The sequence below is a fragment of the Cryptomeria japonica genome, unplaced genomic scaffold, assembly GCF_030272615.1.
Source record: "Cryptomeria japonica unplaced genomic scaffold, Sugi_1.0 HiC_scaffold_610, whole genome shotgun sequence".
Classification (NCBI taxonomy): Eukaryota; Viridiplantae; Streptophyta; class Pinopsida; order Cupressales; family Cupressaceae; genus Cryptomeria; species Cryptomeria japonica.
Genome location: NW_026729412.1, coordinates 3,690 through 17,722, shown reverse-complemented (window position 1 = coordinate 17,722; position 14,033 = coordinate 3,690). Strand labels below are relative to the sequence as shown.

The 14,033-nt window shown below is 33.4% G+C and overlaps 1 protein-coding gene across 1 annotated transcript in view; it reads right to left on the bottom strand.

The window, feature by feature from the left end:
* Positions 1-2,017: 2,017 nt before the first annotated feature.
* LOC131030262 (probable aldehyde oxidase 4) overlaps positions 2,018-14,033 on the bottom strand; it is a 15,622-nt gene continuing 3,606 nt past the window's right edge. The window contains exons 2-3 of the mRNA XM_059216072.1: positions 3,350-3,384; positions 2,018-2,997 (exon numbers count right to left, since the gene is read on the bottom strand). Of these exons, the coding sequence (XP_059072055.1) occupies positions 2,018-2,997; positions 3,350-3,384 (1,015 nt within the window). The remainder of the gene's footprint in view (positions 2,998-3,349; positions 3,385-14,033) is intronic.

Sequence of the window (14,033 nt, the reverse complement as noted above, 5' to 3'; positions counted from 1 at the left end):
TTCTCTAAACTTTTTTCTTGTTCCCTTTTTCCAAACATATAGTGGCCAAGTGGCCAATCTTTCCATATCTAAAATATTTAAGGGGTAACATACCTTTATATTTGTTAGTGCCTTTCTTCATCTTCCTAACAAAATCTTCTTTCATCTCATCCAAGCCTTCCTTAGTAGATTTAAAGGTTGTCTAAGATTTATCTTTGTCTTTCCCAAAATTGCTCATCTCAAACACGGTCAGAGTGTGTTCCCTAGTGAACTTTAGATCATAAACTTTGTCAATAGTAGAGATCTTATCACTATGGTTTTTCGGTAGGGTCTTCAAGATCTTCTCCATTATGTTTTCTTCATTTAAGGTTCCACCAAATTCTCCAATTTCATTTAATATGCTATTAACCCTATAAAAGTAACTTGTTATATCCTCTTCTTCTTCCATTCTCAAGTTCTCATATCCGCACTTAGCTATTAGCTTCTTTGATAATTTAACTCTGTCATTTCCTTCATAGACTTCTCTTAAATTTTCCCAAACTTTATAAGAAACATTTAATGAAATAACCTTTGTTAATTCGGTTTTTGATAAAGCACTAAAGATGACATACCTTTCTTTTTCATTCTCTTCATAAGCTTGAATCTCATCCAGAGTAGTAAGACCATTTGTTGGCAATACATACTTAGTATCCATCACTTTCCAATTGTTGTAACCTAAGGAGATTAGGTAACCTCTCAACTTCACTTTCCAAAAGCTATAGTCAGATCCCTTAAAGATAGGAATAGTTAGTTTATGTACCATCGGATCTACCTCAAGCGGCTAAGCTCTTTTCCAAGAAACCCAATCTCTAATACCAACTACTGAATGCTTGGACAATTGAGAGGGGTTGAATTAGTTGTCAACTAAAATTTTTAATTCTTTCACACATCCAGAATAACCATCTTATTAATTATTTAATTTAAACATATATAATCATGAAAGAACACACATATATACACAATGAACACCAAATATGACATGGAAAATCCAAGAAGGGAAAAACCACAGAGAATGTTAGTTCTCAATATATAGCACTTGTTAGGACCACATTGGTTAAGGTGATTTTTGACAAAGGTGACTCATTGCAGGAGGACTCACTGCTTAGAAAGGCTCATTATTGAAAGAGACATAAAAAAAATAAAAAACTACCCCTGTGATATAGCTGCCACAAACAACAATGTTGAAACAACCTCTAGTGCCTAACTAGACACTACACACCTTCGCACAACTTCTCACATCAACCATTAGTCGGAATTAACTTTTCAGTCTCACATATCTTCCATACCTCATTTCCTTTACTTATACTATCATCCTAACTACATAACCTTCCAAGTCAACCAAACATAATGTGAAATAGGTCTCCACTAAGCATTCGCATGGTGGAAAGGAAAATGGGAAGTGAACCACACCACAACACACTTTCTGTTAGATCAACACATTACACATCAATCATAAATACTAGAATGAAAAAACACTCATAGGCTACACAAAATTCATTGCACAATCTCCAATTCCAGAGATCAGACGGGACCCAAAAGTAGCACTTCTCAACTTAGCCAAACAAGAATGGAACCAAGATAAACTTGAAGCAATCAATCAACACCATATCTAGAAAAAAGATAAATTTGAACCATAAACAACACTATCAATTATCAGATCATCTGAAGCATAACTTCTAGAGCACCAAACTGTTTGGGAAACATATTCTGGATCACCAACTAATAAAACCATATGTTGAAATCAATGACAGAAAAAACATATCAGCATCATCAACATCACATTTACAACAAGATGTTGTGTTGAGCTCGCATTTTTTATGGACTCATCCTGGTACATGAGAAATAAATGATATTATTTTTTTTGAAAATTATGAAGTAGTCATATCACCATCTGAATTTTATTGCCAACTATGATGATATTAGTTCCTGCCAGTAGGGACTATAGCGGAGGGCTTTTACATTAACGGGTGATTAATGCAGTGGCAATATCTGAATCAAATCACAATTCCTTGGCCATAATTAAATTACCACCAATGCTACTTGTATTTCTAATAAATCCAGAGGCCACCTTTTTTATGTGATTAGCAATGCTCTCAAAGATTAAATTTCTAGGATAAATTAGTTTTCCAGGATTCAAAACATCATTGGTATCCTCTAGGACTTCAATGAGATTGGCAATGGTTACAGCTACTCCAATTTCAATCCCAAATTCATGCCTATAAATAATTTGTAGCTCTGGAATATTACTGATATCAACAAATACTTTAGGTCTTACATTTTTGTAGATCCCAACACTAGTATTACCTACAACCAGATTAAGTTCAACATTTTCCTTGGCAGTTTCTTTCAAAGTTGCCAAAGTCTCCTCCAAGTTGGATGGTCTAATCCAAATGCATTGTTCTCCATCAAATTCATCCTTATAAGCGAAATTCAATGTGGGAGTTCCAGATTCTTCACACTTTTGGCTACAAAATTTGGGGTTTGTTTGGATTGTAGTTCGATCATATTTAGGAAGTTTATTTGGGTCCGGGATTTCTTTCTTTTTCCAAAAGGAGTTGAGACCCAAGTCTTCCAAATCAATCTCTTCTGCAAAACTCTTACACACATCAGCAATGGGTCTGTAGCCAGTACACCTGCACAAGTTGCCTGCAATAGATTTTTTTGCTTCCAAAACTGAAAGGTTTGAAAACCCCTGTCTGAGTTCATGTGCTCCTTTAGCTTCGGCCTGATGAAGAGCACCATAAAGAGACATGCACCATCTTGGAATGCAGTACCCACACTGTGATGCATGAAAACCTGCAATCATTTTGTGGATAGCATGATAACCGTCCCTGTAATTCCCAAGGCCTTCAGAAGTTATGATGGAACAACCAGCTATACAACCCAATAGTGTCAAGAAAGAAGATATTGAAAATCCATCTATTTTCTGTGAATCAGAATTGTATTTTGATAAGAACATCACACAAACCCCACACCCACCTGCAAACAATTAGATTACTTCAGCCCAAATTGGCATTTAGGAGTGTATCTACTACTACTTCAGGTTATTCTCATATGAGTAACCAGTTTTAGAATCCATTCTCCAAAACTTGTTTAGTTGCTTCACTTATGATTTCATTAACTTCTTAGCTTAATTTCCGTCCACTACAAATACATGACTTAAAAAGTGGAAGTGTGGTGCATCCTCAAAATTCATTCTTTTCCCAATTTAAGCTCCACTATTACAAATATTGGAGCTAAAATGGAATTGTGCTGCATTCCCTACTCTGTTGAAGTTACAAGCCTAACAAATCCCCTGTCAATGAAGTGTTTCATGGGTGAACCTATGTACAAGCAGTCTCTGGCAAAACTAAAACACCGCGTTCTCTAAAATGAAGAAATAAAAAAGAAAGAACAGAAATGTTCATTTAAAGCAAAGTAGAGGCTTCAGAGATTCCAATTTGAATTAAAATTTTATCGATGATGAGACCTACCTTCTCCACAGCCAAGTTTAGCTCCTTCGTAATTAGTATGATAGCGAAGATAAGAGAGCAGACTAGTTGATGGTTTGATTTAAGATAGATCGACTTCTCTTCTATCTCCATTCAGAACAAAAACCAGACAGTTTGAATTTGATTTTGCCATCGAAATGGGAAGTCGTGTGATAGTGTAGAATTGGTAGAATCATGACTTATTTTTTAATTTTAGCCTTGTTTGAATACCCAACATTCTTCATTCCCTTTAAGCGACAAACTCAATGCAGAGCACATCGCATAGCAGCTTGGCCCTGTTCCCCGCGAGACTATGGCCCTTCATCTTTGTGAAAGCATGCTCGCACACCATGTAGTGGCCATGTTTAGTTTTGGGAAAGCCTTTATTTTAACAATTCTCGTAAATATTGTAAGTCTCCAATGCATGTTTCAAATTAGAGGCTTCCTTACTATAACCATCACTAAAAAGTAAAACATCATCCACAATCAAAGATAAAGAAGTATCCATTTTTATCCCTTTGACGATCCCAATCCACTTATTATTCTTGATAGTTCTACTTAGATCCTCTTTAACCCAAAGAAACTGTATGAGAGACAAAGGAAAATGATATCAAAGCCCTCTAATAATCTTGAAGAATTTGGAAGTCTAAGTCATTGATAAAGACAAGACAAGGCATTCAAGAAACACAACCCACTATCCAAATTACTACCTGCAAATTAAAATTAATTTGGAAAAGCATGTCTAAATCACTACCTACAAATTATTTCTGCACATTCTCTTTTGGAAGCCCTAGGAAAATATAAGACAATGTTCTATAAGAAATATATTACAATGTTTTTTTTTTATTATTATTTTTCTTCCCTTCCCTAATCTTTCCATCTTGATTTCTCTTTTATAATATTAAGGGAGGGTTTCACTTGTAAATAATTTTGTGTTTTCTTCTACTTTTTGTGGAATATTTTTCATAAAAGTAAGGTGTCTCGTAGATAATTTTAATTAATAAAATAATTCTCCTCTTCATTCCATAAGATAGTCCTCATGAACATTTACTTATTCACATTTACCCTTTTGAAAGCTTCTTGTAAAAGTATTTTCATCATTAAATGAAGTATTTCACCCAATAAAAGATAAACCATTTTTTCCAAACATATGCCATTTCTCATGAGACTTCACCTCTTGAATCTCTCTGTTACCATGTGTGGATATTTCACTTCCTCATGGAAACAATTTACCCCTTGTGTCCCCTCATTCACCTATCTATTCTGCATACTTTAATCTCCTTTGTGAACAAATTTATAGAAATATTCAATCGCCCTTTTCACCTCTTCATAGTGTACCTTCACTTTTAACCAATTTTATTCACCATCTCAATTTATGTATTAATAATGCACACTTTTTATTATCTCCATTCAAATAAAAATAATTATTTGCAATGATCCTCTACAAATCTGCACCCTTATTTCATTGTTTGTAAATGAAAATGTTACTTGAAGTAATTTTTAAGCTATGCAATTTTACCTCCACAAATACATCATTTCTCCATTTCCTATTTTGAGTTACTCATTCTACCTCATCTTAATCTTCTTGTTTGCATATAATAATAATAATAAAAATAATTCACGCTGTTTGTCTTTGATTCCATATTTTGCATTCATCCCGGTAAGGGCACTGACAACAATAGCATTTGATATAAAAAGTCTAAATTTTTAACTATACATCTGCGAATGTTCATACCCTCCTCCAAATCTTCCACTTTGCCATAGGTTGGTAAGATGCTGGCAAACACTATAGAATTCAACTTTCCTTCTATGAGTTGTGTTTACTTAAAAGTCTCTAAAGCCGTTTTAATGAATTTATTCGGTGCATATTCTTAGATCATTACACTCCATGAGATACAATAATTGGAGATATCTTTTTTAACAATTTACAAGTATATTGTCTTTGATTTCTACGTTTTGTATAGGTCTTCAAGAATCATATTTCTTGAAAATTGTGTCAAATTGATTGCGTGATCTCACATCAAAAAAGCTTTAGACTCTTTTTGAGATAATGGATAATCCTAAAATAAATAAGAGGGTTATTGCATCATAGTCTAAAATTATCTCTAGATAACAACCATATTTCATGATCAATACTAATGTTGGTCTACACATTAATATATTAATCCTTTCCATATAAATGTGCTTTTAACTTAAAAAATTCCAGTTTGTTGAGAAAGGTTTGAATTTAATTTAGATTTTTTTTAATATATTAGTCTTCATCCCTTTTATTCCTAATTGAATTTATAATATGGATCATTAGTATACCAATCTTATTATTCCAATGTTTTTCCATTTATCAAGTTTCCTTCTGAAATCCCCCACCCAAGAATATTATAGGTACAAGACATGACATTCATTACATTATGTTGATTGATATAAAACAATGGATAAAGAGATACTAATTCTTCTTTCTTGCACATTAACACAACATGCAATTTGTGATTTCAGACATGGAAGATAATAATTATGCTCAAAAGACAAGGAAGCAAGGAAAAAAAGTAAAAGCATGTTCTGAACATGAAAGAAGTACAAATGCATTATCTTGTTATGCAGATATTACAGAGATTTCTGATACTGAAACTTTAGCTTCTGCTTTGAAGAAGATTAAAAAAAAAAAAAAAAAAGCTTATAAGAAGAAGCCACTCCAAGATCCAAAAAAAAGAAAAGTCTTTGCAAAACGTGATTTCCCTTTTGGTTGTGGGCGAAATGCTCCAATGATCAAGAAAGAAATATTCGATCACTACTTACAAATCCACCCAAACAGTGACTTTGTAAGTTTAAGTTCTGATGAAGAGCCTGAAGAAGACATTGGACCAATGTAGAACTTCAAAGCTTGTACTTTATATCAATGTAAATGCATATCAATTATCTTGAGCTTTGGCAAAAAAACTATATGCCTCTGTAAAATGTAAAAATACTATATACCTCTGTAAAATGTAAATGTATATAAAGTATCTTGAACTTTAGTAAAATACTATCTATGTTTGTAAAGCCGGTATATGTAAAAAAGATCCCTTGTTAAGTTCTAATGCAAGTGTTTGTCCAACACATTGGACTTATTTATGCTTTTAAAAGGTTGTCTATATAAATAAAGATATTTTGTTCATGCAATATCATTTTCTTGTCCAGAATTCTCAAACTTTAAATCTTATATTAAAATATCCGCAAAATAAATGCTTTATTTGATGCAATATTGTGCAAGTATTTGTCGAGCACATTGGACTTATTTATGCTTGTAAAAGGTTGTCTATATAAATAAAAATATTTTGTTCATGCAATATCACTTTCTTGTCCAGAATTATCAAACAAAAAAGCTTATATTAAAATATCCGCAAAATAAATTCTTTATTTCATTCAATATTGTACTCTTGTCTAGAACTCCCCAGCTTTAAGTCAAAAGAAATTTCTAATCCACATGCTTACATTATGCACAATACTCATGTTAGGATGCATAGTTGAACATTAATTAGACCATATATTTGATCATATATTATCGGGGTTGGTTATTTGTATGCTTTTTATCATCATAACTTCGTTCACAAATTTCTTAGTTATGACTTCTATCACTTCTTATTTTTTCTGTATTTCATTTTATTTGCAAGTTCTTTATTGTTTCTAGTTCAATGCAATTTGTGGGCCTTTTACCATCATAGATTTTCCCACAAAGTATTTAGTTATCACTTCTATCGGTCCTTATTACTTCTCTATTTCACTTTATTTATAGGTTATGTATTATTTCCAGTATTTCCAATCTGCAGTTCATCAACATAGACCATGATTGCAACATACAAAGCATAGCAGAGCAAGCTTAGGGAATCCAAAGCATAGCATCACACAAATTGGAACTAGTAAGATATTGCCAACTTGCATTGTTTACCATTGAGTAGTTGTTGCATTATGGACAAAAAAAAAGGGAAAATGAAATTAACTAAACTAGTAGAACATATCATAGATGTGTAAAACTACACACCAATTAGTAAGCAAGTACCTATTCAAACAATTGATGAAGTGTTGCAAAACAATAACTTGTTCAGGATAAAACCATTTGTATATAGTATGGGTTATTGCCTTTTTGATTCTTTCTATCTATTATTACATATGCAATACATTTCTCTAGAACTACGCAATGGAATTATTGACCACTTCATAAATAGACTAGAACTAAATGATGTTGAAGCTCTTTTTTCGTACAAGCATGAGCTAGATGCACAAGCACTGTATGAAATGCATGGATTGAATGATATTGACACATACCTGTGACATATGCGATTGTCAGCAACATGAAATCCACACTGTAATGAATATGGCCTTTGGGGGGACATATTTTGTATTAAATGGCTAGCCAATTGGCTAAAGATTCGAATATGTGTTTGGTCTTCGATAGGAAAGTGTAGGTACTTGCAATTCAATGAGAATTTGCAAAGTAATGGATATTGCATTTTGTTCCATGACGAAAATCCTATTCAAGGACATTTTGAACCGCTCATCAAAAAAAAAAAATGCCTACCTAAGAACTAGATAATAGTTCTCTACAATTTCTGAGCTAGATAATAGTTCTCTACAAGACAAGTTAGCAAATGCTACAACCCATTTGTGCAAAAATGCACTATCAATATCAGATTGCGGTGATAGCTTGTTCAACACTGTTGCTTCTTTGACAAACAATGATTTTGACAGTGAATCTCTTAGATGCTACATGGCTCAATCATTTAGCAATGCAATACTCTATGGAGACAAAATAGCAATTGCTTGCATAGAAACATGTATCAAATCTGACATGATCATTACCTATGGTGTTGCAAGCTGGGAAACATTCATTGCAAAAGTAGGAGAGCCATATGAACGAAGTGGAATCGAAGGGGCCGATTTTTGCTTTGAATGGTTATCTTACATATTGAAAGTGAAGATCAAAACTTGGTCAACAACCACTAACATTTATATTAAGGAATATTGTAAATGTCCAAGACCAATCAAAGTATACAATATCAAGTGTCATAGATTTAATGATATGCATATGCACTACATACCAATTGATGTAGAAGTCATAATGCCAAGTAACAGTAACACTGAACAATCAAATGAAATGGCATTTCTTAAAGGAAAACAAAAAATCAGTATCCATAAATTGAAACAAGCTATTCGAAGCAATGAACATGTACAACTTCGACATAGCAACCATGTAGACCAGAACCCGCCTCAATAATGCACAATAGGCTTTGACACAATCCCATCCAACCCCCAATCTATTGAAAGCAATACACATCTACAAATGAAAAGTTGTGCACAATTGCCAAACACGTCTAACAAAATCACAATTGATTCACTCCGTAAAGTAAAAAAATGAATATGTCAAGCTATTGTCATTCAAAGACCAGAAACAAAAACAAAGAAACAACAAACACCAATAGAAACTTACCTAGCAAAAATACAAGATACACCAAAACATGTATGTGCAATTTACGCACAACTGCAGTTTAAAAAGAACATGATAAAGCTTAGAAGAAAAACAATATGTAAGCAACAATTACTATTGTCAAAGAAAGAAAGCTTGTTTGGAGCAAAGGTATGCAAGGCTTGCAGGTGGTGCTTAGAACAAAACATAAAGCCATTATATGCAACGCCAAAACATATCAAGACAAATAAGCCATTGCAACATACCGCTACACTTACAAAACTTGAAGAAAGACTAGTATCACTCTAGATAGCATTTGCACAAATATGGCAGCTAGGACACAAAAGATCTCAAGTTGGACTAAATGGAACTATTATCAATGTGCCAACTGATATAAATATCATACAAACACTCCTACCATGATCATCAAATGAAACATGGACAGTTGTTGTTGCATTGAAAAGACGTTTACAATACACAAATGCATATCAAAAAGGTAGAGTGCGACCAAATATAGTTATGAATTCTCTTAATGAGTTATGCAAAATGACACTCTACAAAATGCAAGAAGTAAAATTGAACAACAATTGGCAAAAACACCTGCATTATTGCAAAGAACAAAAACCTACTATTGAGTCTTGTTCAAGTGATGATGACAATGCAATTTCATCAAATGGTAATGATAATGATAATCCCAACACTACAGAAATTGAAACAGACACATTAATACACAGTTATACTGAGCCAAGAACTATACATTCTCTTCAAGATAAAGTCATAGAAATTGCACCAGTAGAGGGAAACCAACCCCTAGGAATCTTCCAAGATAAATATGCAGAAGAAATGAACTTTCCAACACTTTTTTTTGGAGAACCACGTGATAAAGAAATTAGCAAAGGTTTTCATACCAAAAAATTGCCCAATGGGAGTTACAAAATTCAAATCGATCTTTTGCATATCATACCACTAACTTGTTCTTCAAAACTATCAAAATACTTATTAGCCAAGTCTTTTCTACTATATAGATAAGAAGCTGGAAGGGCAAACTAAAAGGAAGAACACTACTAGCGAAAGATGTCAAGTACAAACCAAATCTTGAAACAATTTTACAATCAGATATTGGCTACACAGATTTCAAAAAGATTAGAAATTCACCTGATTACTTACAATATCTCAAAAAAAATGTGTTTGGAATGATTCGACAATTAGGGCCACCTACCTTTTTTGTCACTTTCACTAGTGCAGAGCAAAATTGGCTCCCACTAACACAAACTTTGGAACACCTGTACATGTCACACTACTCAAAGTCAACTCAAAACCAACCTGATTCTTCTTTAGAAGTCGACATATTCTCTTTGATTAAAAAGGATCCAATAACTTGTACGCACTATTACAAACATAGAATTAATGCAATGAAACAATTACTATGTTCAGACACAACATTCTTTGGAAAGATATTGGACTACTTTTTAGTTACATAATTCCAAAGTTGAGGAAATGAACATGATCATTTCATGCTATGGGTTAGAGATGCACCTATCTATGGAAAAGATGACAATACTATCATTGAGTAGTTTGTTGACAAATATATAACTTGCAATACAGAGGCATTAGATGATCAAATAGCCAAATTGCACATACACCATCACACTAAGCAATGTACAAAGACAAAAAGGAAAATGTGCCAATTTGGTTTTCTACAACCGCCAATGAAAGCAACTACAATACTTGAACCATGCGTTGACAAAAAACAAGACTCTATGCAAATTGCTGAGAAACTCACAACTATTCTAGAAACCTCAATTTATGATACTTCTGTATCGTTTGAGGATTTCTTGGTGAAAATAAACATGACTGAAAATGAATACATAATAGCCATACGATCTACATTGCTAAGACCAACATTGTTCTTAACAAGAAAGCCAGCTCACATTTGGAATAATTCATTTGCTCTACAGATTCCACACCTTTGGCAAGCAAATACAGATGCACAATTTTTTTCTCAATGCATATGCTGCAGCAACTTACTATAGCTCTTACATGACCAAAGCTAATAACTCAATGACAATAGCATTTGCTAAGATACGTGCAAACCACATGCAACATAACATTGATACCATTAACATGGTAACCAAGCTTGGCAATGCATTGCTTAACTTACAATAGATGTCCGCACAACAAGCTGCACATATCATTCTTTCCCTTCCTCTGAACTATAGTTCATACAAATGCATATTCATAGACACTTCTATTGTTGATAGTCAGACATTTGTTCTCAAAAATTCAAAGGTTTTAAGCAATGGACCAGACGAATCACAGAATATTGCTTGCAAAACCTTGATTGACCATTATATAGAACGCCCTGAAACATTAGCTGATATTTGCCTGGCAGAATTTGTCGCAAAATATACAATAGCAAAAGCAAAGATCACACAACAAACTAGACCACAAATTATCAGATACAATAAACATATTGATAGTGAAAACTATTACAGAGAAAAACTTTTATTGTATGTTCCTTTCTGGGTTGATGAAAATTCATTGAAAAAAGGCTTCACAACATGGCAACATGCTTTCGCCAACTATGAAAAAACAATACATGTCAATGAAGCAAAATATACATACTACATAAATGAAATGTGGGGTGATATGGACGATGCTATCATTAATACCAATGATGAGGAGGAAAGCTACAAACATGAAAACAACATGCAAAGGCTCAAAAGAAATGAAAATGAACAATATAATTTGCAACCAGATTTAGATACAATAAGACATAATGTCTCCACCCAAAAAATAACAAGCCCATTCGAAATAGCTGATCATCCATAATAAAGAATACTACAATGTTCATAGAATGTTGAACAATGAACAACAAGTGATAGTCAAAGACATACTAATGAGAAAACAATAGGAAAACCTTAAGCCATTGCATTTGTTCTTAACAGGAGGTGCTGACACAGGGAAAACCTTCACTGCAAAAGCCATATATCAAGGCCTTCTTTGTATATATAATAACTCTATTAATAGTGACCCAGACAAAAGAAAAGGCTTGTTGCTTGCATTCACAGGGAAAGCTGCTTACAATCTAGGTGGTACAACTCTATATTCTGCATTTCTACTACCATTTAAAAGATCAACTTTTTCTACCTTAAGCTCAGAAAGATTAGATGCATTGACAAAACAATATCAACAACTGCGAATTGTTCTGATAGATGAAATTTCCCTTGTCAGTGCAAGGATGCTACGACGCATAGATTAAAGATTGTGTGACATAATGCAAATACCTACTCAACATTTCGATGGCTTAGATATTATCTTCTGTGGTGACTTATACCAAGCAGAGCCTATACATGATTCTCCAATGTTCCAAACTTTAGCAATGGATACTGAGCTAATGCCATATGACTTTTGGCAAGAAAATATCAAATGTTACAATTTACAAACAACAATGAGGCAAAAAGATGAGATCTTTATCACCATTCTGAACAAAATACATATTGGATCTCAAACAAAAAATGACACAACATATTTGAATAAGCAATGCTTCCGCTCCCCACCTTCAGACCCATTATTTCCTTTCCTCTTCTATAGGAAAGAAGACGTAAATAAGCACAACCAAAAGATTTTATCTAATCTTCCTGGACAACTTATTATAATAAATACAATTGATGAACATCACAGTTTTGCTGACATTGACCACATACGGAAACATAGTGGAACTTTGCCAAATCAAATAATGTTGAAAAAGAAAATATTAGTTGAGATCTATGGCAGAAACTATGATATAAAAGATGGCCTTGTCAATGGAACAGATGGGAAATTCAAAGCATATACATGGACTATTGATATGGATATCATTTGGGTTCAATTCAGTGACCATAACATTGGAAAATCTCAGGTTACAAAACTATCACAATTCAATCAAGCATACATTGACAATGGATGGATACCAATCTTGCGAGTTGCAAGACCAATCGAAAAACTAAATGCCACACAAAAGACCATTGTTAGAAAACAATTTCCCATACAATTAGCATGTGCTTGAACAATACATAGAGCCCAAGGATTGACCATGCACGGTGTTGCATTTGACCCTGCCGGTGTGCATCAACATGGGCTAACGTACACAACTCTATCTTGAACAACAAGCATTGAGACATTATAACTCTTGAGCCCTTTAACATTGAAAAACTTCAAAGTAAAACCAACAATTGTACAAGAAATGGCATGACTTCAAACAACCGCTCAAAGGGCTCTCCAACATGATTCCCAACGTCAAGAAAAGATGAAATCTATTACCATATCAACATTAAATACACGACATTTCCACCCACAAAAATAGGACATTTCACATGGCAAAGACTTAATGTGCTCAGACATTATTTGTTTCCAAGAAACGCACCTCAAAACGCCTCTGAGAGATAACCCATTACCAAACTACAATTGCTTTGCAATATACAATGTCCATGGTGTAATGACTTGTGTTACAAAAAAGATACAAGTATTGGATGCAGTACCTTTAACAGATGAAAATGTTGAAGCATTCCTGCTCTCTTTCATGATTAACAAGCGAACAATTTTCATTTATAATATTTATGCCAAACTAGGAACCACACTTACAAATATCATGACAATAGTCATCAAAGTTATAACAATTACTTTTGACAACAACCTTGTCTATATTGCAGGCGACTTCAACATCGACATATTAAAAAACTCAAAAACTACAAACATGCTTAAAGAACACATGAAAATACAAAATTTGCACTTGTTACCTGAACAAATACATCCTTTGTCAACAACAATCATTGACCACATATCGACAAACAATAACGCACACATGGCTAGAATTCAAAGACTAGAAGCATATTGGACTGATCATGACATTATTTTTACCCAGATTGACAACATCATATAAATTATTCATGTGCATTCACAATGCTCACAAACTACTTGTCAATAATATTCTACTAAAACATTTCACAATAGCCAACAAAAGGTAATTTTATTACTAGTCTATTCAATTCTCACTTGATAGAGTATTGAGTAGATTTGTTCTTGTCTTTGACTTTGATTTTTGTAATTATTATTCAGATTTATTTCTAAGT